Below are 26,058 nucleotides of genomic sequence, written 5' to 3' on the forward strand. Positions count from 1 at the left end.
AGTTAATAATAACAATACCACGTCCAGTTGTGAAATAGTTTAATTACCATGTTCCCGATCAGCGATTTAAGAGGAGGTAAAACGTGCAGGTCTGAGTAAACATGTTGAACAAGGTCAGACAAGTGGAATGCCTTCAAGTAAACACAGACAATATGTAAAAACAAAAACAAAAGGCAACGATTTTTACAAAAAGAAAAGCGTAAAAAACAAGGCATCTTTAAGAACATTTGAACAAAATGGAGCGCGGTTCAGCATGTTTGATTCAGGTATACATGTTTTTCATGATCGTGGGTTGTGTTCTTGCTTGAAGGCGACGGTGAACTTCCAGGCCTCCACGCAGTGAGAAACTAGGATTGCCTCTGGGAAATGCTCCTCCATTTCAGGTGGAACGTCCATGTCCTTCCGCTCAATGTAGGACACCAGAGTGTCTTTCAAGCTGTAAAGGTGCGACCATCATGGTTAAAAGCCATTTACAAACAAAAACAATCTGTGTTAAATCAACAAAAGACTTTTTCATTTTAGAAGCCGCCGTTTGTCAGTCGTGCAAGATGCATTTCAAACATTGACAAACCTCCAGTCAGGCTTGGCCTCCAGGGGATTTCCGTTCATGAGCATCAGCACCAGAAAGTCATGCAGCTCCAGCTGAAAGTATTCTGCGCTGATCTTGGAGAAGAAACTAGACAGCTGTCTTTGCGCCTCCTCGCTGAGCGCTACCTTGTACTCTTTCGAGAGTCCACCAAAGGGATCCTGGGCAGCACAAACACCACAAACTAGGTCACTTCTCTCATGCATTAAACAGGCAACATTTAATTTAGAGTAATGTGGCAATCACAAAACGTTTCAGGGCAAACAGACAATAGTGTTATGTGGAAACTATGTGATGTAGCTGCAAATGTAAGACGCAGTACTGCAGGACCAATAAACAGTAGTTCATTTTGAACACAGACAGCCTTTTACTCAAAGCTCACCCTCTTCAGTCGCAGCAGGTTCTCTGATTTGAGCGAAGCCAGCAGCTGCCACAGCGCCACACAGTGTTTCAAGCTGCACATTTTCAGAGCCTATGGTCCAAACACAAAGACACGAGCAGTGAACTTATGCCTCCGGTGTGGGAGTCTCGTTCGGTATCCGAGCGCCGCCTACCTTGAGGATGTGAGCGTCTATCTGGTTTCCCATTTGCAGCACCTCCTCCAGGTAGGAAGTCAACTTCATGTGAGGGTCACCTCCGGTCATGGCAAGAAAGCCAAGAGCCACCTCCAGAGTGGTCAAGGCCTCACACACCTCGCTGTACGAGTGAAGCCCACCTGTCACTGCAAAGGCCGTGAGCGTCTGCAGCGGCTCCTAGGAGCAAACAGTCGACACAACTAACTCAACACCATATTCAGGATTCACTTTCAGAAACAAGCAAATCAAAATACAAGATGACAAAAACGTCAAATGTTCAGGTGACTAAATAGATGATGAGGAAATAGCCTACTTGTGAGACTTTAGTTTTCACGTCCTTCAGGATCATCTCGTAGTTGCGCTCCTGCCGGCTCACCAGTGTTGGGATTCCCTGAAGGGAGACGAAGAGTTGTTTTCCAGAGAAAATTCAGATTCCAATGCTCTTACATTTAGTGTGATGACTGGTTTTCCCTGGATGAAGTGGGACACGATCTGCTTCTGGATCTTTGGCAAATCGTAGTCGAGCAGGGGCTGGCCTTTCTCAATGCTGTACTGGGTGTTGGATAGAATGAGCGGCATCAGGTCCCTTTCCAGCTCATAACTGATCACGTGGAGGTCGGCCAAATCGGCGGGGCTGACTTTGTAGCTAGCAGAGGGACAAAATATTGAACCAAACTGTGCGCACTGTGTCAATACTTTTCGGATGGTGGGGAGCTCACGTGGTCTCTTCGCCGCTGTACTTATCCACAGAGTGGACCATGTCGTTGTGCAGGGCGATGAGGTAGCTGACCAGGGCGGTGGAGCACAGACCCACGCCCTGTCGCCGAGGCAACAGCACCTTCAGGTCACTGTTAAGGTCAAGATCCTTCATACAGAGTTCCACTGGGATCTTGAGCTCACCTGCAGCAGCACATATATTACAGTAAGTCCTGAAACTGAAACCAGACTCTGCTGGTGTTTACCGTTGGTGGACAAGGACACACGCAGACGATTCCAGGTTGTCAGGAACATGTTGATGCGTTTCTCAAACCAGGCTTTCAGAGAGACTGCAGAAGAGAGAAGAAACGTGACTGATGACTTTCTACCTACCAGGGCTAGATCCCCACCACATAGAAGGATCAGATCAATAGGCACATTGACTACCTGACTGACTCTGCAGGAAGTCAGCGATGGTCTCAAAAGAAAGCTCACTCTGGTTCTGAAACTTCTTAACAAGGTCTCGCTGCAGCATGAGGATGTCCGGAAGGTGCTGTACCAGTCGCAGCTCTGCTTCCTAAAACACACGAGCAGGACTCACAACCATGCACTTTTTTTTCTCCTCAAGTCAGCTACCTTGTGCAGAAATCTCCACAGCACAGGCAGGTTGTCTTTTCCGTCATTCTGATCCACGATGTGGACCAGGCTCACAACGGACACTTTCTCCCTGCAGCTCCACACAGCTGAATTATGAATCAAAGGATTGAGGGGAGATGGGCTCAGAAAGGCCACTGGATCGCCATAAACCAGTTCAAGAACTGAGTTGGCGCTGACGCGGGTGTCGTCCCGCATGAGTGCGTTCACTTCGATCAGCTTTCTGTCCAGCTGCTGTTGAGACATGAAAATCACCAGTTTATTTTCCAAATGCAGCAACATATCGATGAAGTTTTCCAGCATATGAAGCAGTGCTTCTATCCTACCTTCAGCATCGGTGAGATGATTGATTTACTAATTTCTGTTTCCCACGTGTTCCTAGTTTCTTTGGTGGACAGCATCTTGTCTATCTCTGGAATGAAAAAAAAAAAACGAACATTACACGAGTACCTTCACAAACTTGCAATCCAAAACGGAAATTTATGAGCAGCAGTAGTACTATATGGACACAAGAGGGCGCCATTTCCATGCACACAATCCATTCAGTGTTCTCTCTTGTTCACCATTTCTCTTGGGCTCATCTGGCCGTCTCTGGAACCAACTGAAGAAGCCGGTGTTTCCCCTCTGCTCGTCATTGCTTGGCAGCAGCCCGCCGATGAGCAGGTGAGCAGTGGTCACTGTGTCGTCGGCCCCCTTGCCGAGACATTTCACCAAAAGCTCCATGTCCTTTTCTAGGTGAGCAAGTAGGAACTGCCCTGGCTCAGCGACTGCGGGTTTAATCATGGCGGAAATGGCCTGCAAATACATGTCAAATAAAGCCAAGAAGAGCATTTTTAAAAATCCAAACGTAATCCTAGCTATTACGAAGATATTGCACCAATTGGCAGCAGAATGTTGAAAGATGAAGGAATCCATTTGCATCATTCACCTGTGGCTGGTTGTTGTAACCGAACATCATGGCCATGTGTGTCAACATGCGGATGACTGTGAAGGGAACAGGGGAGAGGCTCTCTGAGTCTCGCATGTCGGGATTGTCTCGACGACTTGGGTCACCCAGAATGTGGCCTGATTGCGTTCGATCGCCACTGTGAAAACAGCACCACAGATGTGTTGTTTCACTCAGAAAACAAATGTCAAATTCAGATAAACCTACTGTAGCTGCACAGGGCGGAAGCCAGCTACTGGTATATGGTTCTGTCCGCCCACTGGAACGCCACAGTCAGGGCAATTGCTTGTTTGATAAGGACGTTGACACTGAAACACAAAGCAGAAATGATTGAAATAACGGAACTACAACTGAGCCACAATATTCAACACACCTCTCCAACAGTGCAGGGGTGACCGTTTTTGCAATCTGGAAGGCAAATCAAACCCAAATCATGAATGGGGCTCAGAGAATGAGAATGATATCGGTGACTTACAGTACCACTGCAGGTTTTCGGTCAGAGCTTGTTGAGCCATTGCCATCAAGTCTTCTGGCATGGTGGGCAAGAACGCCGCCTAGCAAAAAAAAAATTGAAGCCTGACCAACAAGATCCCACAACGAATCTCACCAGTCGAAAACACCTGTACCTGCATGGTAGAAGGAGCAAGCGCCAGCTGCTTCAGGGGGGACACGATCTCCTCATTCACACAGAGCAACACAGCTGCCATGTGGACCACCAGCTCCACCAACACACTCTTCTCTTCTGACATCTCAGGACTAACACTCAACACTCCCAGCTGGTTGGACACGAGAGCCTGAGCAAAGGACTTCACGTTGTGGCTATCTAGGATAGTAGATGTCTGGATGAAGGCCACCAGTGCCTGCACCGCCTGGAATTACGATTAAAAAAAAGGAACATGATGTGGGTATGTCAGGGGGAATTTTGTCAAAGGTGAAGGGCAAGAAAAACACCTGTAAAGTGAAAATCTAATATCAAATACCCTCATAAAGACAACATCATGGCAGAGAATACAGAATACCTACATGCTGTACATCAATCAACAATGTAATGCAGAACCCAGAAAATGCAGAACTCATGTGAACATACCTTTTCACTGGGATGGAAGCTCGAATCAGTGACCCTGTAAAGAGCCGTAACTTCTCTGTATAGCGCCAGGAGAAGGTAAACCGTTGCTCTCTGTGGTGAATCTTTATAGTCCTAATGAGGTAAAGAGTATATTAATAACAAACATAACAGTTGAGGGGGGATAGTTTTGAGAGATACATTGTAGTTTGGCTCAGAACCTCGCATATCGTGTGCAGATTGTCCACACTGCATTCCAAAATGACACGGCCAACATTGTTTCTGATATTCTGGTATTCCTCCCCGCACACGAGGTAGGGGTCGATCATTGTGGTGGAGTCATCCTAGAAGGAGTCATGCTTTACTGTAGAAGTGTCACCAACGGAAAAATTGCTACTGAAATCTACCTGCGGCAGAGCTTTTTCAGGGAAGAGCCACCGCATATTTTCAGCATTCACAAGTTTCCGTACACACTCCATTCCGTGTTGACTGCAAATCTTCCGAATTAGATAGATGCTGTACCAGCTGTTCCCGTTCTGCGTGCACATGTTCTCCACGCTGACCAGAAAAGCGTTTTTTCTACCATCAACAGTGCAACCTTCTGGAAACAAATACACCAAGATTAAGTTTTCCCGCCCCTGTGAAATACACAATGTAATACAAAAGTTGTTGCAAACCTCGGCTTCGCAGTTGCTCAACAATGAGAGTAGCAGCCATGTCGAGGTCCAAACGCACTCTGGCTACTTGCTGCAGATAGTCAATGGTGACGGTTTGAACACATGGTTCCAGCGACTGGTACTGCGTGAGGAAGGCGGCTTCATCCTGCAGACAGGCCAGCAGCTCTGCTTCTGATCTAAACTGCGACTGCTCAAACATTGAATCCTTCACAACAAAAAACAGGTAGAAATGAATTCAAAGCAACCACATTCCATTTCTGATCAAAATGAGTGCATCTAGAGAGACAGTGTTGATTTGTACCTCCAGGCAATTCAGATACAAGATATAAAGCTCGACTTTGTCTTGCTCTCCCAGGGCAAAGCTTTTTTCCACCTCCTCTAGATGTCGCTGCAGGTAAATCTTCACTTCCTGAAAGCTGACAGGAAACAAAGAGAAAGGTTAGTATACTACACACATACACTAAACTGTTTGCACAGCTTCATAGTTATTACAGAGGTTTGCAGCATGTCTCTGTATTATGTAGCTTATTACGAGAACAAGCACTGATCTGAAGCCAGATAAAGTTAACAAATAAGTGAATATTACCTGTCCTAACAAGTGAGCTTTAAGAGGCAGATAAAATCAGAATATGTCTGACGGTAATATATTCTGAAGATGCTCATATTCTCAGCTTATTGTATAGCCACTGTAGTTTTGTTCTAAACAGCTACTTTAGTTAGCATCTTCACTCGACCAGTTTCCATAACTATTTAGAGTCATTGTTCACTGACATCCTGAAAATTCATTCAAATATCATGAGTAGATTATATATGAAATTGGATTATATTTTTGCTATCACCCAAAATATAGGACTAAAACCTGCACCTGTATTTCAGCAGCAGTTTGAGAACAACCGATCGAATGACCGGACTTTTATCCACTGAGTCGTCGAACGGAGACAGGACCTTTGTGAGAACCTGACGATCACCTGGCCAGCGGGCGCAAGAAGAAATATTAGAGAGGAAACACATGAAATAACAATGACATAAACGCAATAACAAGTACAACCTCCAAAAATGTTCCGGTTGGCCTCCACTGTGAGGAAGGACAGCAAGTGAAGAATGACTTCCTGACATGGTGGAGAATTGTCCTTGAAGCAAACTGTGGACACCAAGTCGATAAAGAAAGCGTTGCAGAGCTTCCTGAAGTGAGCGTGTTGAGCAATCACAGCCCTGTTTGACAAAACATACCAGTGAGACAAATCCAAACAAGGTACACAATACACTTGACCAATGAGACCACTTACCTGATATCATCTGAAGGATCCAGAGCAAAGTCATCATCGACCTCTTGCCTGCAGTACGGACAGTACATCTGACCTGGGATCAGCCAGTCTTTGATACATGCCAAACAATAGATATGTTGACAGGGAAGGACGACTGGATCGACAGGGTCCGCCAAGCACACTGGGCACCCCACGATTCCAAACCTTGGTGGAAAGAAATGATAATTAGAAACGATTACGGTTAGCAATGCAGTTACTGAAACAAATATGAAAATATGAAAATAAATCAATAAATAGTGAACAAGAAACATACTTGAAAATACGTTCCACAGCTCTATCTTTGCAATTTTTCAGTTGCATTATGACAGCTTCAAATGGTTGTTGGGTTTTGAGGTCTGAATTAGCTGTCAGGACCTTCGGTTGAGAAAACAGATAGTTGTGTTCAATGATATCACCCAGTCACATTCCAATACACTTGGGGAAAAGATGAACAACCTGGCCAAGCTGACTCGTCGTCTCCAGAATTAAAGGTGCAAGCTTCTCAGTGATGTCCTCAAACATGTGCTCCACAAATAAGGAGAGAGAGAATATCCTACTCCATCGGGCTCTAAAATAAACACACACACAAGATTATACCTGAGGCCAACCCTTCTAACCAGAGGTTTCACTGAAGGTTGACCCACTTCACTTGCAAGGCAATGGCTTCACTCCTTTCCCCGTAGCTCCTCACAGTTTCCCTTGAGAAGATCAACTCAACTGGAACCTTGAGTTTCTTAATCTGTGTGAGCCAGGCTTGTCTTTTGGCGTCTGTGTCCAAGGCGTTGGGTTCAAGGTACTCCACACATGCGAACGCAGCATATACATCAAGAACCTGAGGAACACGGAAACGCATTTACAACATTGTCTCAAAGCCACTACACTATTAACAAGGTACAGCATGGAGACCGATTGATGAAGCAAACTCATCCAGGTTCTGAACATGCATTATACCGACGATATAATTATGGTTACATGAAACCAATGAGCAAGGAATTATAATGACACTATACTACACTATACCACTAAACTCGAGGTTCAAACTATGATTTAAAAAGAGGGGGCTTATAGTAGGGAAATTACGGTAGTTTTTAAGAGTGTTTGTCCCTTCTTGAAGGCATACCAATTCTGCTTCATTTTTGCAGAAAGGATTGTTGAGGAGATCCTGTGTCACTTGGGGTTCAAGAGAGATAATCCTTGAGAAGTTCTGCAGTCGGTTCTTGAACTCCTGATAGGCAGCGTTGACCCACGCCAGTGACAACACTTTGTCGGTAGCACCCAGCTTTGTGCGCAGCTCATTGACACAAGAGTTGAGCGCGTAGCACAAAATCTGCCGATGCAGAAAGATGATGAGCATAAATAGTGACATGGAACCACACAGGCTGAAACTTGAACTTCACTGTACTGTACCAACCTGCTGCTCGTCAGTGGAGGTCACTTTCATTGTCATGAAGATGAAATCCTCAAGGTAGCGCTGAAAGAATTCACCCTGCATTTCCAGGTCTGCTTTTGCGATGTATCTCCCCAAAGGTGTCGTGGAGAACATTTCATCAAATTCTTGTTGGCTGTGGCCTGGATGGAAGATAGATAGATAACAAAATAGATAGAAGAATTGTAAAAATAACAATAACACAGGTGCAGCTGCACAATGAGAGAACATAACCTAGTAGAACCTAGAAGTAAAGATCAAAAAACTAACACTGAGAAGGACCATTACCTTCGTTGTGCCGAGCATGAACCCAGAGCTCCTCCAGATAGTCCTTGATCCTCCCGCTGAAGGGCATGCAGCAGCAGATTTTCGGATCTTTAGAAATGGAGTTCTGCACAATAAAGGTTCCCACAGAGCCACTAACAGAGGATTAACTAAGGTTAATACAGTGGATTTGTGTAAAGACAATGCATAAGAATGGAAATGTTGCCACATACTGTGTGTCGGGAGCGAGTTGTGCAAGTTTCAGAAACTCTTCATCTGCAAAAATATCCAGCCACAGCCTCTTAACTGCACCGCTGCACTCCTTGTCCAGCAAGAGGTCCAGGTTACGGTCTCGGTCGATGACAGACACTAGTTGTGCAATCACTGGCGCAACGACTGCCTGAATCCGTTTCCACAAGGTGTGTCTGGGGTGAATTAAGAAGAGTTGTTCACGATGGGCCCTGATGCAAGCTGACGTCACAGTTCTGCTCACCTAAAGGTCCCGCCTTCTTGGAGAGCATCAATGTTGGAGGCCTCTCTAATAACCCAATTGTTTTGAGCCGAGGAGAAAGTGTTGCCATCACGAGTCGCCAGAAGTGAGTGCAGGTGCTTTTTCAAAGTTTGCAGAAATTCCCCTGAGGGCGGCGTGACAGCACATTGAAAAAAAATAGTATATAGTATTTATAGTATACAGTATTAATATAGTATTTCCACACCTTTCAGTTCATTGTCGTCACTGAGGAGTGTCAGAAGGGTCATAAGTCTTCGAGTACTGCCACGACCGTCATCCATCTGGTCTCTCAGCATGCTCACTGCATTTTGAACACAGCTCCGCACTAGGGCAGTTGTGTCCAGAGCAAAGTCCGGCGGGTTCTGCACAAGCAACATCAAGAGTTCAACACATGACCACTAGCTCCACAAGAATCTATTTTTCTAAATATGCCCTTACACTGCTGCCAGACTGCTCCTCTTGCTCAGAGTAGAGGTCTTCCACCTCCATGGCTGCACAAATGAAAGACAAAAATATGTTTGTACAGGGCAACATATATTAGCATTCATCAGGACGTGTCAGTTCTAAATTACCTTCAGGCTGGTTCATACTGTCTCCAAACATTTGACTGATGGTCATGTTCTTTAGTGAATTAATATTCGGCACAATGTCTTTTGGGCTTCTCAGATCATCAATGTGAACTGACCTCCATGGGCCTAAAGATATAGAGATTATTAAGACTTTTCTGAAACAGCACAACTTTTGATACGACAATACCTCCATGAAACCCAACATATGAGGTGCCCCCTTCAATCCTTGGTAGCCTGGTGATGAAGTAGACCAATACTGCGACATCCATGCTTTCGTGTGTAATCTTGTTGATTTCATTAATGGCTGAATATCTGTAAAAAACCAAAGGGGTTATTTTCTGAAGACGGTGGGAAGAATAGAGACCAAAGCAGGTGACAAGCAGAGTGAGGTCAGTAGTGAGAACTGCCTTGATGCATGGTTTTCAGAGTGACAAGAGGACATGACGTAGAGTTGAAAGTTGATTAAGATTTAAGTCAAGATAAGTTAGGACAGGTATTCATTGGAAAACACTAGAAAAGACGGCAGAAAAGCAGGTATATTAGCAGAACAGCTCATGTGAAGAAGGGGTCGGCAGACCAGATTCTGGAGAGGAGAGACAGTGGACATGCTGAACCAAGAATGTTCGAGACGGAGAAACCATGTGGAAGGAACGCAACCAATGAGTTGGAGGCAGCTTATTAGCAATGGCAACCCCTGATAGGAAAAGAAAAAAGGAGAAGAAAAAGAAAGGATAGCAGGGTTGGAGCGAGACGCTAACAGAATCATAAATGTTGGACTTACTTTGCAGAGGCAATGAGATTGGAGCTGTGTGTGGCTTCATCAAAATCGCATTGAATGATGAGGATTTTGTTGCGTTGTCCTGCGACATCATTTTCATTGGTGGCAGTCAGGAAGTTCCTACGTAAAAGGATTAACACTTTTTAAATACAGGCTTGAGAACTTCAGCTCAGGTAAGCAGGTGTGTTTATGACCTTATTTTCTTCAGAAATGACTGCTCTGTGTCGAACTGCTGCAGGGAAAAAAGCTCAATCTTGTGCGACATCTGCTCCATGATTGTCACCTCTGACTCAGTCAGAAGTCTGGAGAAAGTTGTGACCTGTGATATGAAACAGTTGTCAGTCTTGGTGGTCTATTGAGATGAGTCCAATGAACGAAACAGAAAGTAGCAAACCTCAATGACGAATGAAAAGCTGAAGGTTTCTTTTGTGGTCAGTTGAATAAAGTCTGCGAGGCAGCTGTTCCTCTGCTCTTCAAAGTACACCTTAGAAAGATGTTGGGTCTCCATTTTGGGCAGCTCTGAGCAGTCCAAACGAACAACAGAGTCCGGCGTGGCACATCTGAGCAGGATGAGTTTAGCCTCCTCCAGTACTGTTTGTCCTCCATCCCACTTTTCGACGTTGTCTTTTATCAGCTCAACAACTTGAAGCACTACAGAGGCACAAGTGTCGGAATGGTAGCCAATGAAGACATCAGGTGGTCGGAACTTAGTTGGCCTCGATGCTGCGGCCGGCCCACTGCCGACTGAAACAAAACGCTGGACCCATTCCTCCAATTCCTCCACCACTCTCTTTTGCTCTGGTTTCAGGACCGTATGGATGTCAAGGTAATGTTTCTCCAGCCTATTGATCAAGGGTATCGGGAACTGCTTGTAGACGATGCCCCTCTCTTCGATAACAATAAGTCTGAAATCTTTGTGCACTCTGCATTTGACACGATGAGTCCCCAGGCCAAGGTCCACATATTTTTGCCCTCCTAAATACACATAGTACTGGTTCAGGGCATCATAAAGACTCTCATAAAGGTTCTGCAGATTCAGAAGGACAACAGTTTGGCCTGTTTCCATGCAGATCTTGACCCTGTTGATGTTACGGCAGATTTGGGTGTACTCTTGGTCTTTTGGGAAGCTGGAGCCAAAGATGATTTCTGGCTGACATCTGTCTGAAAAGAAGGTTTGCTGGAGGATTTTCAAGGCAGCGTAGTTCTTTGTTAGCACAAGCAGGTAGCGGCATTCCTCTTCTTGTCCAACCGCTTGAAGGTTCTCTCTCACAAACTCAATTGCAGAGATGTCATCAACGTTGCATGCGAGCTGTAGCGTCTCAGTAAAGATGGAGACTGTGTCTACATCATCCCTCCCACTGAAGTTCCTCAAAACCGCCTTCACAATCTCCTCTGCATTGGGCTTGCGATTAGCAGCTTTAGCTACTCCAAATATCATCTTGATCAAGCTGTAGTAGTCGCGGAGGCCAAAGAAACCTTTGCCCTGTTCATGGCATACCTTTAAGTAGGCTTTTGCGAAGGGGTGGAAGAAATCCTGAACTTTCTCCAAGACCATAATATCAGAGGAGCAGATCCCTTTCGCGCTCTCAATGAGCTCCTTTTCATCAGGGTCAGCACGTGACACAAATATGCCTCGGTTCATTTTTGCCGGGTCCAAAGCCCAATTGGAGATTCCAATAAATCCAACTTTTTTATGTGGCAGTGGCTCATCATCAATGCATCCTTCTTCCAGCAGTGGATGGAGAGTTTTGAGTGGCATCTTGGGAGAGTCCTCAGCCAGACCTATCTCATCAAGAACCACAACTGAGATGTACTCATCCAGGTTCTTTCCTTCCTGGAAACGTCCACATTGCTTAAAGGTATTGATGATACCTTCGGGTGTCGAGTGAGGGCTGCACTGGAAGGACACCAAGTGAATTTGTTTGAGTTCCTTGTACAGGTCAGAGTGAGACGCTTGGCCTTGCATTGCATCAGCCACCAGAGTCTTGGACAGAGATTTAGAACTTCCTGGTTTTCCAACCAGGAAGAGAGGGATCCTTAGCTCAATGCAAATGACCATCATGAAGACGTTCTCCTTGAGTGCACAGTTTTTGGCAATGGTTTCCCCCATTGGCACGCCACTGAGGAGTAGGTCCTGCATGACGGAGATTTCCTGCGATATCCTCGCAGCACTGAAGCCTTGCAAGCATGCGCTCACTGCCTTCCTGTAGTCTTCTTTGTTCTCCAGACACGCATGGTAGCAAACTCCAACAGCAATGATCAGGGACCACAGCACTGGGTCTATGTCTTCAAGCTGTTCATGATCATCTTCACTTTCCTCCCGATAGTCACTTTTTTCAAGAGCTCCGAGTTCTTCAAAAAACATCTCACGTTTGTCATAGAACCAGGTGAATGCTTTCATGCAGCGTTCCACATCTCTCAGGCTAACAAAGCTGCATTCATCTTTTCGTGTCCGCATGTACCTCTGGGAAGCTGAAAGAACTTCAGTAATCCACTCGATGCAGCTTTGATTGATTCCCTTGCTTTCCACCACCCTCTTCACAATTTGATGAATGTATATTTTCTCCGTCTGATCATTCAACTGCCCAAAGTCCCACACCAAGGGAATCATGCTCGGTGGCAATGCGTGAACTCTGTACACAAGCTGGCGTAGTGGAATGGACCCCAGTTTTTCATCTGTCTCCTCAGCCCGTACTTTGTACCCAAGACCAGCTGATTCCAACCTCTCGATCATCTCATCTGTGTGTTTCCGGTAAGGGTTGCATGCAGCAATGATCTCCAATCCACAGTCGGGTGTCAGACTATCCCCCTTGATAGTTCTGTCACAGAGGACCTCTTTGATACTGCTAATGTCCTCAGTGGTGTTGGCTTCGTCAAAGAAAAGGACAGAATGAAACCCGTAGTCATGTTTGTTGACAGCTGCAATGTTTTCTGCCTCTCGTACTTTTGAGTAGATAACGTCTGATGTGGTCCCTCCATGCACTTTGACTAATTTCATGCTCTCGGTAGCAACTCCACCCCGCTGCAGTTCACACAGGAACTTGATGAGTCGGGTTTTGCCACATCCTGTCTCCCCCATGATAACGACTGGGATGCCACATCTGAAGCGCATATGGATTGCCAGCATTTTTAATACGTTATCGGTTGTGAGTTCATACGTTTCATCGGGATCAAGAGGCCATTGGATTCCAAGAACATTGCAGAGCCACTCAATCTTCTCAGCTCGGTTTAGTTTATCAAAGTCCATGTTAAATGGAACTCTCTGCAACGTCAGGCCATCATACAACGCCTTTGACATGATGTTGCTTCTAATGACTTGTCTCCTGACAGGATCTATGGCATCAACCAGGCCTGCTGCGTTGGGCTGAAGATGAAAGCCAATAAATGTCATGGATGTGTGATCATAATTGAAGAAAATGTATGGGTGAGGCTCTGTCTCCCATCTCTTCCTGATCAGGAATGGAGCCAAGTCTTCCTCTCTGAGGTTGGGGTCAAACTCCGGTCGGCCTGAACTCTGGTCAGAGATGCTGAGTGACGGAGTAGCAAAGTCCTTGGCCATTAAAATCATGAAGTCCACCACAAAGTTTTTGAATCCGGCTAAAATGTCCCCAGTTAAATCGGAGTTACAGAAATCAGATGTCTCACAGTCTTTCAGCTGGAGGTTTAAAAACCAAGCAAAATTCCTCAGCTCTGCCCAGGATGGATCCAAAATTCCGCAGTACATAAGAAGCATCTGCAGACATTCCACATGAGAACCTTCGACACCTTTAGATGTGAAGCCATCAAGATTGTGGCGCTGATTAAACCGTATCAGATACTGATAGGGTCTTTGGAAGGCTTCACTTCGAAACTCCTTGTCATCCATCAAGGGATCCTCTGAACGCACATCGTTGGGACGCTCCTGCTTCGCCATCTCAAGCATGAGCACTTCCTTTGGGGGTTGGCAGAAAACTTCTGGGAAGACGTTCAGAAATGAACTGTCCATAACTTGATTCTAGGCAGAGAGCAGATCATGAATGAAACCAAAAACACTTCTAAAATTCTTAACTTCCCTCAGACCTACCTGCACTGAAGCGTTTTTGTTTGACTTGAGTGTGGGCTCCAAAAACTCAATAACGTAGAGCTGCTTTTTGTTGCACTTCCACATTCGTCCTTTGGAATCCATCAGGTAGCGCAGAATCAACAGCTTAAAGAGAAACTCGTGGATTCCTTTCTGCACCTTTTGACAACAGAATTTGTCAGCAGAAATAATCAGATAAACTAAAACTTATCTAAGTCAGAGCTCCTTACTGAAGACGTCACATCAATATGGAACACAGCAAGTTGACTGCTGTTTGGGGTGTTCATCAGAGTCTGAAGGATGAGATTCTCGTCAACATTTGGCTGGGTCATGCGAACGCATTTCATTACAGGCGGCTCTGGGGTTATTTCTTGGAGCTTCTCAAAGATTCTCTTGACATAAAGAGATTTACCTGAATTTAAAAAAGAAAGTGATTATTTGCATCAATGCAACTGACCCACTCAATCTCATGATAGAAATACATACCAACGCCTGCTCTTTTGGAGGAGACAACACCAACGCACAACCGGTCTTTGAATGCAGCTGCAGCGCTCAGTTGGTCAGCTGGGACCACATAGTGCGCATGGAGGTATCTCTGGATGTATGCCAGTGGTTCTTGAGTGACCATGGGCAACTTGTACTGACTGAATGCTGATGGAAGGTACTCTCTTTCTGAGCTGCAGATAAGGACTAGCCTGTAATCCTTCCTGCTCTGTTTTTTCATCCGGTGAAAGAAGATCTCCATCTTTGAACTAACCTCGTAGGTTAAAAGATCTCCGTACAAGAGTGAGTATATCTTTTGCCCCCTGTTGCCTTCTCCAAGGCAGCGTCTAAGAAATAGTTCCACTTCTTCATACTGTGTGGAAGAATTACATAACAGGACTTCATCGTAGGTAGGGAGGTTCTCTTGCATGCTGCTCATGTAGATTGAGATACAGGAAGTCAAAACATCTTCCTGTGGACAAATGATAAGATTTGGAGTTCCAATCTTGAAGCCCTGAGGGAGTTCCCTTCTTGTTGTGCGTTCTCCTTCACCCTCAACACTCATGCTTGCCAACAATTCCAAAAGTTTTCCGAGTGTTTTCAGATCAAGGGTATTTGGGAGAAACTTCTTCATGTCTGTCATGTAAGCGTTCCATATCTGACCAAACTCTTCAAAACTGTGGCCCAAATCTCCCAAGTCACTTGGCAAAACAGCAAAGGTCTGGAAATCTATGTCTTTACTCTGCTCCTCCGGCTTGGTGAGGAAGTCATACTGAAGCTCATGCCAGACTTTCCTCAAGTCTGAAGGGTCACAATTTGGCCTAATAAAGGACAGCATCATCAACACTTGTTCGTCGACAGCTGTCACATTTTGCGGGCTGAGTTGGCTGCACAGATAAACAATCTGCTCAGCTGTGAAGTAGTTGAGATAGTAATGTTGGGACCGTTGTTTGTTGACAAAATCATTCCAGTAGATGAGACATGTTTCTATTTTCTTGCAAAGCTCCGGGAGACAGTCTTCTAAGCTGCCCGACACAATAACAGCACCATGGGAATTCTCCAGGTTGAAGTCCATCGTGATGGGTTCAATGCAACTCAAGCAGCATTTGATTTGAGCTTCCCAGAGTCTGAATAGAGGGTTCCCTGCATTGTAGAGTGCAATGAATGCCTCTGCCAATCTCTGAACACAAGAAAACACCTACGGAAGAGAGACATGACTTTAAGCCCATAATTCATGCTTAGTACATGATGTCTTTCAGCGTAAATTACCTCTACAAAGCGTTCAACTTCGTTCTGACCCTGATCTGCTTTGCCAGACATGAGCATGAGCTTGTTCTGAAGCTCTCGTAGATCTTCCAGGGAGTAATATCTCATCTGTCCCTCCACTCCCATCTCCTCTTGAATCTGCAGCTTCAGGGCAGTGTCGAGGCTCAGCTGAAAACACACAGAAAACATTTGGAACATGAGTTTCATTCATAAACCTCTGCGCATTCACCACGTGTAAGAACTTACCGTTTTTACACCTTGCGCACTGATCATATAGATTCCCTTTGAGTTAATTATTGAAGCCAAAGAGAGAGAAGACAATTCCACCGACCCATGACTCTCCTTTACTGTCTTCAACCATTCCAAGTGACGAGCACTGTCTTGCTGTAAAAGACCAGAACATTTCTTGGTTTCTGGGTTGAGACTTCCTCAAGGCCAGAACGACTTCCGCTACGGCCTTTAAAAGCCGGTGAGCAGCACCTCTACAACGAAATTGATATATTCTCACCAGTTTTTTCGGTAAGTTACTGTCGTTGTCCAAAGCTCGCCACAGTTTTTTCAGTGTCTCTTTAAATGTGTCAAAACCACAATCTGGCTTGAGCTCAAAGAGCATGGAGGAGTAACCAAGGACAGCGTCATGGAAACAAGCCACACGGTCCACATCCATGGCATTTTCTCCAGCAGAGATCGAGGCCAGGTCAACAAACACCTTCAATTCATTGATGTCTAAAAAACATCACAATTACTTTCAATATATTCTTGAAATAGGACTTAAAAGGTACAACAGCTCTGACCTTCAAGTGAATCTTTCACCCAGTTCACAAACAGGCTTCTTTCTCCAAGTTCCTGTAGGCATTTTTTGCGAGGCTCATCAATCTCCATGACAATCCTTTTAGCTTGGATCAAGTCATTGTCAATCCGATTAAGTGGTTCTTTGTAGAACTCAGCAGTTTCCTGGTGGGAGACAAGTGTTAGACCAGCACCCATTTCTTCTAAAACTAGGTATTAGAATGGAAAATTTTAGATCATCTTTGTGTCAGTGTCACATTATTGAGAACTGTGTTTGGCAGTGCATTCGCCAACATAGCCGGAGCTGACTGGACAACAGAAATCAACTGTTTTTTTTAAATCTTAGACAAGTGAGTCAAACACAAGGGAACTTCACTTGGCTGAAGAGAAAAGGGACAGACAGAAGTGAAGAAGGGCATGAAGAATAAGAGACATTCCACTTACAACTTTTAAGAGGATGTCCAGGACAGTGAAGTCTCCACGTAGACAGAGTGTCTGTTTGACACTTTTGATGAATTTAGCTGAAGCCACAGCTAAATGAAGCTGATGAGACTGCTTGATCTGTTCCACCCTCTTTTGGATCCACTCTCTGTCAGTGGCATCGTCAACACGGCACATAATACCCAGGTCGTTTGCCAGGTCTTCGTACTTGTCATTGAAATGTTTGAAAAGCTTGTTTACCATTTCAAGTCGGATAGTTCCATTTTTCAGTGCTTCACATGTCTTTTTGTAGTCTGACAAACAAGGGAGAAAAATGTCGCTGTATATCGTCTCAATGTTCACAACGTCGTCGCTAACCATGCGTAGGACATGTTTCTTCCAGAACTTTTGAAAAATATGGCTCTCCCTGAATCTGCAAAGGGCCAGCGACATTTCCCGGACCTCTTGTGGTAGATTGAAATAGGTAACAATTCCAGCCCCTGGAGCATCTGGATTTTCACTGCAGCGAACATCCATGAAAGAGTTCAACGGGAGCTCTTCTAGGTTTAAGCGCTCATTCATTTCCATGATTTGGAGATCAACTGAAGCGTAAAGGACAAATATGTCAAGAGTGTCTCAATCAAAGAGAACATACCCAGCCTCATACCTTTGATGTGCTCTTCCAGTTTCTGGATGGTGGTTAACAAAACGTCATAGAGCTTCTTTTCCTGATATACTGAGTCAACTTCCTTTTGCCTCCACTCGAGGAGTTCCCTCAAGTGGGCATTATCCTTGTCTTTTTGATGTTTAGAGAGACAATCTGTCAACGTCAAAAAGACATTAACATCAATCTGGTTTCACATAAACATGTTCTTTAATCATATTACCTGTTCTCAGCAAATTAGAGAAGATCATTCTCCTCTTCAAAACCATGTTAAGCAGTCTTATTTTGATGCTTCCATCAATTAACTGCCTGGTAATGGCTGTGAATACTGATATTGCCTTTGTGAGTCTTTCATTCGCATCTTGAGTCAATCGCTCAGACAGATGTTCCTTGGCTCCTGCAAACACAGGTCAACAGAGTTGAACAACCTAGCAAAAACTTTATCATGATGATAGCTACCATGTAGTCGGAAAATATCCTTGGCAACAGTCCAAGAGAGAAGGTGTTGAAAAACAACCTCCTCGTCATCTTCATACAACCCATGGCGGTCAACGGGCCAGGACTTCTGGATGATGGCTGAGATCAGTTTCCCAAACTTCCCATCTATTTTGATCTTCTCAAACAGTTTGGCCTCAGACTTTGACTGAAAAAATAGAAACCAGTTCATTTGAAACTATATTTTCTTAGAGTTGAATGTTGTGGTGTCTCTACCTGGCAGAGAGATGAAACAGCTTCCAGAGCACATGTCTCAACACTGGCAGCAATAAAAGGGTAGGAACGCTCAAGTCCCTCGAACTCTGTGCAGTAGTACTCGATCTGATCCAAATTAGCCGCCTAAAACATTGGTATGAAAGACTGCATTACTCTTACAGTGCAGAGTTCATTTACTTTACCTTCATGAAAAAGCTGAAGATAAGACACCTTTTTATACTTTGCCTCAAAATCCATAGTAAACTTCTTTCTCCACTCAGTAGTGCTGACCTCATCCTTGAAGTTGATGGAGATTATGTTGTTCCAAAGCTGAAAACACAAATCCATCAGGCTTTCTTCAACCCCAATACAGTGACTTTTTACTTAGTACCAAAAACCAATTCTCACTTCGAGCTCTTTCAATGCCTCAACCTTTCGAGACTGTATGTTCAATGAACGACTGAGCAAAGGCATCTTGTAGTGCAAACTCAACCAGTGTCCAAGAACATCAATGGCTCGTGAGACCACTGTGATTTTTGTCTTGGGTTCTTTTGTGGATTCCTGGAAAAGATTCCCGTCAGATTAGCCAACACACAGCTGATGATCAGTGTGCACCACAAGTCAAAAGCCACAGATGACGCACCTGCTGCTTGTCACACTCAACATGTGTCACTGAAGCCATCAGGTTCATACACGATAGTGGGATCTCTGGGGAGCTCATGAGTGACATTAGTCCGTCACAGAGTTTCTCCAAAAGCGCCACCAACACTTCCAGGCAGTGACTCCTGTAGACCTCTGTCGGAAAACTGACACACAAAAAGCAACAGATATACAGGAATATATAAATAGGAAGATAGCTTACCAAATTAGAATTATAACACTACCTGTATTTTCCTTCAATGAGCTTCCGTTGAATGTGTTCAAGAAGATCAGAAATTACCTGGTTTTCAGAAAAATAGCATTTAAGAATGATGGCAAAAAATATAAAATGCTATCAATCATTAGCCCCTCAACAGGAGAACTTCAAGATAAATCACACTAGCACTAGCACACTAGCAATCTAATCCAACCTTCATTACATACTTCGACTAACACTCTCCTACCTTAAAGTAATGAGAGCCGATCTCCGTTGGAACTTTGCTGGAGAATGCAATGAGCATGTCCAAAAGCTCAACGCTGAACTTCTCGCTATGCTTCTGCAGGCATTGCAAAGACAGCAGGTAGAGACAGGAACGCACAGTCAGCGGATCTACTTTGAACAGGTGAGCGCGTTGCAGGAACATCCCCCACAAGATCCTGTAAGACCACCACCAACCAAACAGGTAATTTCATGACATCATATCATTTGGCTTTCTTCACCAAGACGTTGTCGACTCTTACTTTGCATCACAGTCACTTAAAGGCGTATCAACAGCAAATTCTGGCAAGCCTGCCCAGACTTTGCCGTACTTCAAGTTGGAGGGCGACTGGACCTCAAATGGGTTTGTGCAGCCTTGCACAAGGTGTAGGAGGGGTAGCACCAGAGTCCAGGTGAGAGATTTTGTTTTACTCATCAAGCGGATCAGCATAGTGGGCAAACTGAAACAAAGTTTTCATAAAACTGCGAGTTCTCCAAACGTTAAATTTGAAGTATAATCGACTTACTCTCCCAGTACTGCGATGACCTCAGACAGTTTAGCCCAGTACTGGCAGAAGTCTTTTGGCAGGTGAGGCAGACACAGCAGTGCACAAAGAGTGTCAAACTCAGACTGCTGCAATTTGATCCTATACGTCAGTCCCACGTAGAGGAAAACCAGGGCAGCTTTCAATGGATCCCGGACATAAGGACTGGTATTTTCTCTGCCCTTTAGCATTTGTGGGGTCAGATTGAGCAGAAGAAACTCTTTCATCAAATTTCTCACCTGAAAAAAAACACGATCATTTTAACTATTTTTTAAATGATTGCTATCACCTGATAATGAAAAACCTACATCATCTTCGCCATATTGCAAGCTGGTCCATCTCTTGTTTTTGTCTTCATATATATAAGGATTCCCATAAACCTGAAAAAACTGGCTGAGCTGCATCATGAAACTCTTCATATTTTGACCCGACCAGTCTGTCAGAAGGTCAAAGATGCGGTGCAGCATAACATCTCCAGCAATGTTTCTGCCGTCAACCACGGACTTCTTCTGTTCAAACCAAAAGCGATCCGTCCACCATTGAAGACTGGTCATCGTCGGCTCAACACAAATGATGTCATCATACTGGTGCCAGTCTCCTGCATTTCAAACATTCAAGTGAAACACGTGTGCCAATATTAACCAGTTAACAAGACAGGAAAAATGCAACATGAGAATCAAAACAAGAAAAAGGAGAGCGTACCGGCATCAGTGAGGAGATGGGGCTTTACGAACAAAGACCTGTTGGTGGTATGTGAGGAATCCAGTTTGTAAATGTATTCAAATTGATATCGCTCCTTCTTCTTGTTCTTGTGCTTGTAGATTACATATTTGTACGGAATCGATTCCGACACAGTCACGTCTTTCCTGGCCTCCATAACGCCTTCCACCAAAAGCCCATGCTCTCCAAGATTCCTGAGTCAACAAGCTTGTCAACAATTGAATCATATCCAAAAGAACTTGATGAAAATCATTTTGAGAGGGAATACCTGGACACAGAAAGCTCAGCTATATTTTCTCCCCAGCCTCCGATGATGCGTCCAGCTCTGACAAAGATCTTATCAACATCCGTATTGAATTTGAAATCGTTTGAGAGGATGGCATGGAAATGTATTGTGATCCTTTTATTGCGGGGTGTCTCCATGTTGCAGGACCTCCTGTATAAAATAGGTCAGAGAATTCAGTAACATGCTGAACTGGTTGACGTGATTGGCTCACCTTATTGTTGGAGGTTCAAATTCAGGTTCTTGACTGTCTTCGCTTTCCTTTGCCTCGGCCTTCTGGCTTGGAGCTGAATCTTCCCCGCTTTCTGGCTGCTGAGTCTCCACATGGTCTCCTTTGATTTTCTCCACAGTAGGAACTTTGTCACCTTCCTTGCTTTTTTCGTCACTCTGTAAAATGAATTACACATTAACATGAATCAATCAGGGCAGATTAAGGTGGGATAAATGATGCATGACAAAACCAGATTAGTGCTACCTTAACTGATGCTGTGGTTTGCATCTGGTTTGTCTGCTTCTGAGTTTTGTCTTTTGACTTTGTCTCCTGCAGCTTTTTTTGCTTCGCCTGTGTCTCCATATTGGCGTTTTCATCCGGCATTTGCGTTGCAGTGGCATCTTTGTCGTTTCTGTTAGGCATGTTTCTTTTCTTTGACTGTTTCTCTGCGTCTGGTGGTAACACAGCAGTCTCACTGCTGCTCTTGGTCTTGCTTTCGACTGGGGTGGAGCCTTCTGTGGGCAGGTGTGGCATTTCTTCGGCTGAACTTTCACCTTCCGAAGAGGCCTCATTTGGCGTCTTCTCCTGACTAACGTCCGATTGTCCTTGACCGGGATCTGATAGCAAGATGCTTCCATTCTTCTTTTGATTCTTTCTCTTTTTCTTCTTCTGTAGAAAAAGGAGAGAGAAAATTACAAACAAAAGTAAGGGAAGGAAGAATTAGGAAAACATATAAACACCCAAGGAGAGGCAACCAAACTTTGAAAACACTTTAAAGATAACCATCAAAATGGCACTCAGTCATTCGGTGAAAGACGCTGCCATGAAGTGGCGATCGCTGACAGGAAATATACTCACTCTCTTCTTTGGATTGTTGTCCACTGACGCATCCAGGAGATCAGTAATAGGATTGGAGTTTTCAGCTGGCGTATTCATTTTGGGCAAAGAGTTCTGTTCTGGGTTGTTCAAGTCGGTAACTGACGACCCCGGCTGACCTTTGCTTGGATCTGCATAAATCATATACTGTATTGTTAAGAAACACACCAGTGGACAGTAAGTTCTGAGTGCAGCACATCCAAATGTCTTCCCCAAAAACATCCTCCAGCTTGTGTTAAGTTATTTGTAATTACCTTGCATCCATAAAAGAATAGACTTCGTCTAGTAACAGTAGAGGAAATGATATGGGGTAGGATTGTCAACAAAGGCAACACACCACTACAACTACAATGTCCATGACAGGATGGAAAAGATGGAGAGGCTCAGTTTTGTACAAGGCCAAATCTCAATGTTTTAAAATAACTACGACACCATATAGTAATTACTTTCATTTTCAATTTCACGTGAAGGAGTCTCTTTTTGCTACCACGATGATTCATAAATAACTTCATAAAGCACGTTATATAAATATTTCCAGTCGAACGATATAGGTCGCACCGCACGTATTTTTGACATATTTTTAACGTGACATATTTTGACGTATTTTTAACATTTCCCTAAATATTACTTACGTCATGAAACTCCACACTTGCTGCTACACATTAAATAAACACTATTTTCACTGCTGTACGTTTGTGAAAATTCAAATGAACTACATGGGTTTCAAGTTCAGATGAGAGACAAAATGTCCCAGTCGAGTTTCCGTAATGACGTTTCATGACGGTGGTAGCTCGGTTGTGTTTATAGAACAAATAGTCAACGGACTTTAGCAAAGAAATACGGCAAACCCTATCAAATGAGTGGCAAATATAAATACATACGGTGTCGTTATTTGATATGAGTGACAAGTTGCACGTCGTAACAGCTAACGTGCTAGCTTCCACAGCGACCTAAATCATCCAGAACATTGCATAAAGATGATGCAGACTTACCGCCGGGGTCTGTGCTGGGCTCATTGCTATTGATGTCCGTCATAACGGTGGCTAAACATCCTAACTGCAGTTGTCACTACGGGATCAATGCTTGGGTGAAGCTCCGGGCGTCTAGTGTCTAAACTACGTGCCTCCTACTGAAGAAGCCCAAGCAAGCAGCGCATATATACGAGTCGTTTCCGCATAAGTTGTTTTCACTTTCGTTTCACCGAAGGTCTCAGGATTTCTCGTAAAACCGTATCTTCAGACGCTCGACTGCAGCCATAAAATGTTTTGATTACTTCTGTTTTTAAAACACTGAACACGTGTTTGTATTTCAAATAATGGAGGCTTCAGTCCACCTCTGCAACAGATATTGGGACATACTTATATGTGATGCGAATTGCCTTCAAGCACTGAGTTTACTGTGTCATGTTTCACTGTCAATGCATTTCTTGTGAGAACACTGACACACACTCACTCTGCCCCATGTATTTGGTGACTTCAATGAACATTGTTTTTTTGATGATCCATACCAGACTTTTTTATTGAGTGGAGTAGGGGCCCACGTGAAAAGAATAACTAATCATAGGCGTTTTCACATTTTAATATTTGACGTATGCCAGTAAAGATGGGATGAAATCCATACCGATAAGCTTTTCTGTCATGGTCACAGAATGAGGATCACGGGTTTCACTCCAGCCAGAGGCGGCTCCAGGAGCATTCCTGGGTCGTTTTGGTGAAGGCCCTCCCTGCAAAATACCAGTCAGCATGTCAAAATCTGTTTAAATAAAGCCATATACCATGCAGCTAATACTTAACAGTCAAGCTACTTAGAGTTGTTTAAGTCATGTCAGTTCTGCTATTTATTTCGCTGACAGCAGACAAAAAAGATAGACTAACCTCTAGTTCCATTCTGGCATCGTGAGCGCACTAAATATATGTAGTCAGTGAATGGTTTACAGGGTCAATTTGTCGCTTCATAAAAGTGTGTGCATCTTCACTCGATGAGCTGTTCACCTCTCACAAAGTACACAGAAAAAGGAGTCATAAAGCATTATCTTTAGTCTTTATCTTTACTCATGGCATGACTGCAAACTGAGACGCCCCCAGTGGACCCTGACAAATTCATAATTAATAGCGGCTTTAGAACGATGTATCAAGTGCGTCGAGTTGGTTGGACAATATGTTTTGGATCTGCTTTTTTTCTGCAGAAAAAAAAATGTTCAACGGTGCTATAATGTTGTTTGGTCACTAGAGGACAGCAGACACAAAGACAGGAGGTCAACGCTCAACTGAGCGAGGAGAACACGCATTATTCGCTTCTTTAATCCAGAAAAAAAAACTAAATCGATGTATTTCATGGGATAATACTGCTTTAATTTATTTTCTAGACCTTCTTATTGTTGTCGTTTTTTGTCAACACTGATTCTGATGCATACTAAATTTCTTTTTGTATATAAACTGTTTTGTTTTGGAGGATTTATAATTTAGCCACTTAAGAATCAATTATCAGTGACGATCAAAATGTGATAAAACATCCGCCCGCAGCCATTTCTCACGGCAAAGGGATTGACACGATGACAAAACGTGCGTGACGAGTTTTGCGTGGACGGTTCTATAAAGCATCGGACGCGACAGCGCCAGCCGAGTTCGGGATCAGACTTGTTGAGTTGGACATGGAGATGCCCGCCAGACTCCTGGTTCCCATGGTGCTGCTCTCTCTGCTGCTGTCCTGCAGCCCCACCGGCGCGTGGTACAAACAAGTGGCCAGCCCGAGCTACTACTCAGTGGGCAGAGCGTCCGGGCTGCTGTCCGGCATCCGGAAGTCCTCGTTCGTCAAAAGAGCGGATACAGAACCGGACAGCAGGGAGTCCGCGTCTAACAGCGTGATTCCTGAGATATCTTTCGACATGAAGACGATGGTCAGTGCCTTTTCTCGGTTGGGTTTTGGACTGTGCGTAATTACGCACGGCGCGCATCAAGTTGTGGCCGTGCAAGTAAACAGTAACGTTAGAAAACCAATTAATTTAGCCATTTAACAATTTAAAACATTTTACTTAGATCCGGTTTTGTCTTTTTAATGAAAGTCTTAATTAGATTCGGTTTAATTGTATTCCTAACGATTTAGGGTGAACAGCATTTATATTCGGTCAGTTTGAATGCTTTTTTTGTCATTTGAGATTGCTATTATTTAATTTCCAGCGTGAAATAATCAATTCTGAATGTGGCAAAGGAAAGAAAGTCATATTTAGAAACTGAATCTATCATTTAAATTTCACTTTATACCAGCATCAGTTGAAGAATAGATGTTTTAAGTTCCTATGTGATTGTATACAACTGAATTTACAGACGACTAAAACGAAAATGTCAATTCTCAACCCCAACAGCCGCTATGTATCAAAGACATCTCTCCAAACCTGCAGACGTGTCAGCTGCTGCAGGAGCTGGACGCTTCCTTCAAGTGCAAAGCCGACGTGTTCCTCACCCTGGACTCCACAGGCTGTGTGGCGGACTGACATGCTGGGTTCCTGACGGTTCAGAAGACAAATTTGACATGACTGTTCACCCATTTCACGTGTGATGAGTCATTTATCGTGCTTGTTTTGGTAATATGAAATCACATTTGTGACTGCATGTGTGTGGCCACCATATCAGAGCAGAACTCTCAGCTCAGTCATAAGTGACACTGGTATTAAAACGTATTCGACATTTATGTAACACGTTTCCTTCTTTTAAGACTGTAAATGCCCGTTTCCAAAATGTATCCTTTTTCAGTCATAATTTTTGTGACTTATTTGCCATTTCCTATTTTCTATCATTTGTATCTAATTTTTAATGTTTTTTTTTTCAATCTAAATACATTTAAGAACCAGCACGACCCCCCTTCATTATCATTTTTATTCATTTCCTT

The 26,058-nt window shown here is 44.0% G+C and overlaps 1 protein-coding gene across 2 annotated transcripts; it reads right to left on the bottom strand.

Moving 5' to 3' along the window:
• rnf213a (ring finger protein 213a) lies at window positions 1-25,675 on the bottom strand. 2 transcript variants are annotated; one of them, XM_053850676.1, is made up of 67 exons: window positions 25,565-25,675; window positions 23,794-23,896; window positions 22,156-22,304; window positions 21,562-21,966; window positions 21,301-21,473; window positions 21,072-21,239; window positions 20,786-20,997; window positions 20,392-20,681; window positions 20,066-20,322; window positions 19,802-19,999; window positions 19,525-19,717; window positions 19,306-19,361; window positions 19,065-19,227; window positions 18,830-18,982; window positions 18,653-18,751; window positions 18,443-18,565; window positions 18,191-18,374; window positions 17,955-18,128; window positions 17,735-17,887; window positions 17,092-17,669; window positions 16,653-16,812; window positions 16,367-16,584; window positions 16,105-16,242; window positions 15,862-16,026; window positions 14,596-15,790; window positions 14,340-14,521; window positions 14,113-14,268; window positions 10,444-14,043; window positions 10,244-10,368; window positions 10,053-10,169; window positions 9,459-9,583; window positions 9,275-9,397; window positions 9,141-9,193; window positions 8,908-9,064; window positions 8,685-8,826; window positions 8,425-8,616; window positions 8,216-8,346; window positions 7,913-8,070; window positions 7,622-7,828; window positions 7,146-7,333; window positions 6,958-7,069; window positions 6,776-6,876; window positions 6,484-6,666; window positions 6,246-6,409; window positions 6,063-6,165; window positions 5,499-5,613; window positions 5,198-5,402; window positions 4,928-5,118; window positions 4,742-4,864; window positions 4,545-4,655; window positions 4,084-4,326; window positions 3,933-4,011; window positions 3,831-3,865; window positions 3,665-3,765; window positions 3,440-3,596; window positions 3,075-3,306; window positions 2,838-2,923; window positions 2,494-2,745; window positions 2,305-2,434; window positions 2,124-2,207; window positions 1,881-2,061; window positions 1,609-1,807; window positions 1,475-1,552; window positions 1,141-1,338; window positions 969-1,058; window positions 572-747; window positions 1-436 (listed from the first exon to the last, which is right to left on the bottom strand). In XM_053850676.1, exons 1-67 carry the CDS (start codon window positions 25,664-25,666, stop codon window positions 280-282), a joined length of 15,351 nt encoding a protein of 5,116 aa, XP_053706651.1. In that variant the 5' UTR covers window positions 25,667-25,675; the 3' UTR covers window positions 1-279. The 2 variants fall into 2 exon arrangements, with proteins under 2 accessions (XP_053706651.1, XP_053706650.1); XM_053850675.1 differs by having other exon boundaries at window positions 4,928-5,121.
• Window positions 25,676-26,058: the final 383 nt, after the last annotated feature.

The sequence above is a fragment of the Synchiropus splendidus genome, chromosome 19 (assembly GCF_027744825.2).
Source record: "Synchiropus splendidus isolate RoL2022-P1 chromosome 19, RoL_Sspl_1.0, whole genome shotgun sequence".
Classification (NCBI taxonomy): Eukaryota; Metazoa; Chordata; class Actinopteri; order Syngnathiformes; family Callionymidae; genus Synchiropus; species Synchiropus splendidus.

Coding starts and splice junctions, on each gene's coding strand:
- rnf213a (XM_053850675.1), bottom strand. CDS start 25,666: ATGTCAGTCCGCCACACAGCCTGTGGAGTCCAGGGTGAGGAACACGTC. Junction 23,897..25,564: donor AGCAGCTGACACGTCTGCAG/GTTTGGAGAGAT, acceptor GGTATTTTGCAG/GGAGGGCCTTCACCAAAACG. Junction 1,339..1,474: donor TGAAAACTAAAGTCTCACAA/GTAGGCTATTTC, acceptor GTTTGCTCCTAG/GAGCCGCTGCAGACGCTCAC.